The 3,648-nt window shown below is 42.1% G+C and overlaps 1 protein-coding gene across 1 annotated transcript; it reads left to right on the top strand.

The window, feature by feature from the left end:
- The first annotated feature begins 342 nt into the window (after positions 1-342).
- On the top strand, positions 343-1,634 carry LOC120171725 (transcription factor TCP7-like). The gene is made up of 2 exons (XM_039179380.1): positions 343-609; positions 990-1,634. The coding sequence occupies exons 1-2, from the start codon at positions 358-360 to the stop codon at positions 1,503-1,505; spliced, it is 768 nt and encodes a 255-aa protein (XP_039035311.1). The 5' UTR covers positions 343-357; the 3' UTR covers positions 1,506-1,634.
- Positions 1,635-3,648: the final 2,014 nt, after the last annotated feature.

The raw sequence follows: 3,648 nt of genomic DNA on the forward strand, positions 1-3,648 counted from the left end.
TTTCGAGTTGAATATCGAATAACTTGTTTCGGCTCATTAAGAACTCGAGTCGAGCTCGAGTCCACTCGATCCGAATATTTATCGAGCCTTAATTGAGTTGATCTCGAATAGCTCACGATCTGTCTCCTCTCTTTTACGTCTCTACCTCATTCTCTTATCTGTGAAAAATTCCGATTCCAAATTGATTTTTTTTCTTTCAAGTTTTTTTTGGTTTATCTCCATTAATCTCTTCACCAGTAATAACCCCAAACAGCAAAGATATACTATATATTTTTTTTTATTTCAGTGTAAAAGGAAGTGAAGGGTAAGTGAAAAAAAAAGAGTGTAGGTAGTAGTAGTAGTCATACTTCTCCTTCCATGTCGAATTCAGATGGTACCGGAGGTGTTACAAACGCAGCCTTAATGGACTCTCAGAGAGAGCAAACGGTGCCGTCCACCAATGGTTCGGTCCCCGTTAAGAAGCCGCCCACCAAAGACCGTCACAGCAAAGTCGACGGCCGTGGAAGGAGGATCAGGATGCCCATCATTTGTGCCGCTCGTGTCTTCCAGTTGACTCGCGAGTTGGGTCATAAATCCGAATGTCAAACCATTGAGTGGCTCTTTCGTCAGGCCGAACTTTCTATCATAGCTGCCACTGGCACCGGGACCACCCCCGCCAGCTTCTCCAGCGTCTCGGTTTCCGTTCGCGGCGAGGTTAATTCCACTTCCTTGTCGTCGACCACTTCTAAGCCTCTGCTGGGTCCCACTCCTTTTATACTCAGGAAGCGCCTTAGGTCCGACGACGATAACGCCGGGAAGGACGATTCTAGTGGGCTCACCGTTGGAGCAGGCGGCGTGCGGTCCATTGTGGGACCCGCGGGTACGCATACGCATACGGCCGTGGAAGGAGGATCAGGATGCCCATCATTTGTGCCGCTCGTGTCTTCCAGTTGATTTGCGAGTTGGGTCATAAATCCGACTGTGAAACCATTGAGTGGCTCTTGCGTCAGGCCGAACCTTCTATCATAGCCACCACTGGCACCGGGACCACCCTCGCCAGCTTCTCCACCGTCTCGGTTTCCGTTCGCGGCGGGGTTAATTCCACTTCCTTGTCGTCGACCACTTCTAAGCCTCTGCTGGGTCCCACTCCTTTTATACTCGGGAAGCGCCTCAGGTCCGATGACGATAACGCCGGGAAGGACGATTCTAGTGGGCTCACCGTTGGACCAGGCGGCATGGGGTCCATTGTGGTACCCGCGGGTACGCATACGAATGGGTTCTGGGCTCTTCCGACAAGGCACGACTTTGGTCAATTGTGGAGCTTCGCGCCTCCTCCATCGCCGGATATGATGGTGCAGACGGGTGCTCAGCAACCTGCTGCTGCGTTGTTCGTTCAGCAACAGCAAGCTATGGGAGAAGCGTCGGCAGCGAGGGTCGGCAATTATCTTCCCGGTCATATAAATTTACTAGCTTCACTTTCCGGTGCTCCGGGAGGATCGGGTCGGAGAGAGGAGGATCCGCGTTGAATTCCGGTGGTCCGTCTTACCCGTATTGTTGTTGGGAGTGTATATATGTTATAAATATTTGTGTATGGTTGTCGCTTTTGTTGTGTGTGAATGTTGAAGATGATTTCTAGCTGGAATTTTAGGGTTAGGGAATTAGGGTTTTTAGGTGGATAATTTGGAGCATGGAATGATTAATATGATTCGGGTTAGGGTTTTAGAGCATTCACAATTGTTTTAGGGTTGTGAGGGATTTTGTTGGAAGAGAGGGAGAGTCAAGAATTAGGGTTTTGGTGATTGTAATTTCGCCACCGGCTGCCTGCTGAATTTGGGATTTGTTTTTTGACTAGTCAAGTTTGTTAATAAAAATTTTATGAGAATGATTTTGTGCAAGGAGTTGCTCATTCTTTTCTGCTTTGAAGAAGAAACCATGTAGGTCTATTTCCCATGTTGAAATTGCATTGTCAGAATTCGAATCGGTCTAACCGATATCAGGTGGCTGATGCCGACAACCCCAGATTTGCTCTATGACAGGGATGCTAATGGTGTTTGACAATTACTAGTGTCTTTGCTGCTATTGGGATAGCTTAGCATTGAACGTTATGGCTCATGATGTGCCCTATCCCCAACTTTCATCGTCGGCGTTGGCTACACGATCGGTTCTGCCGTGTGAAAGATAAAAGGCTTCGGCTCTGCTCCTCTCCGTAAGACCCCTGTTTTGGAAAAAATTTAGCCATTTCTTAGATTTTTTTTTCAGCTTGCAAATAATTTGTTCACTATATAAGTTGTGGATTGTTTTGGGTGCGTGTTGTGTTAATAAAAGAGACACATCTGTTGTTCCCACTTCCAAGTTTCATCTGCTCTGCTAAATTATATTTCAGCTATGCAATGCTCGATTTGTGTTCGGTTTATCTGTTTTTTCATAACTGGCTTGCTCAGTCTTGTTTGATCACCGACGAGTATCGTATTCGATGGTATTCAGTAAGCCAGATCACATTCAAACTTTGGCTTGCAATTGTTTCAGACTGTCCTTCAAAATTAGTTAGCATTAACTACTGCAGTGGATTTAACTGAATTGGTATTCAAATACAAGTTGTGGATCGGAAATGACTGCAGTTAATTCAAAGGTGGGAAATAAATTTCCTAAAGAGTAAATGTGTGGTGAAATCCATGCAATGCAATGGCTTGAGTTTTAGCCATTTTTATGATGCAGGCGTGATGGTGACTGTTTTTGTATTTTTTTTTCTCCAACGGATCAAAACGGTGAAAGATATTGCAGTTTCCAGGAAAAGAAAAAAAGCAAGGGGGAAATGGGCCTCTCAAGAGTTAATTGTACCGTAAATCCCTATATTTTATATTGGTCTCCAATATTTGAAATTTCTTAATTAACCCCATATTATCAATACCATTTCAAACACATCATTATGTTAGTTTAGCAAACTATTTGACCATTATTTCAACTTGGGTTCGATGTGGAGTATATTTAAAATTTTGGGATTAAATTTTAAGCACATGTTGCATGAATAATTTGGACCTATCATTAAAATTTAACAAAGTTATTTTTTAATGGACGAGTCTGTCATGTTTGATGAGTACTATGAACGATGAGTACCGTTGTGTACCATTAATTTAATTTATAAAACTTTAAAATTATAAAGTATTTAACATATAATTATAAATTAGTTAAAATGTAAAGGTAAATTATTTATATTATTTTCAAAAAAATTTTAATAATAATTGGATCAAATATCAACCCTAAATTAAAAACCCTAAATATTTTTTCCTTCCCATTGAAGTCGTCGTCGTTAACCTCTTTCACCGATGAGATAGTCGTCGACGTTCATCCCTCCCTACACGGTAAAATAAGCTTTCTTTATTTTTATTTTGTTTTGAACTTGGAGGGCGGGTGCCGCCTCACCAGTTGTTGGCACCTTGACCGGCAATGGTCGCGGTTGGCCTTGTACGATGACCGACATCCAATTTAATTTTCCACTAAACCACTAATTCCCAAACTCTAACCATAACCATAACCTTAATTTCTAATTAGGCCAAATTTATATCCCTAATTCTCAAATTGAGTACTTTAATTCTCAAATTATAACCCAATTTTTAAATTTGAACCCTAATTTCTAGAATAAAATCGTAATTCCCAAATCCAATTATGAAT

Source organism: Hibiscus syriacus, unplaced genomic scaffold, assembly GCF_006381635.1.
Source record: "Hibiscus syriacus cultivar Baekdansim isolate YM2019G1 unplaced genomic scaffold, ASM638163v2 tig00111835_pilon, whole genome shotgun sequence".
Classification (NCBI taxonomy): Eukaryota; Viridiplantae; Streptophyta; class Magnoliopsida; order Malvales; family Malvaceae; genus Hibiscus; species Hibiscus syriacus.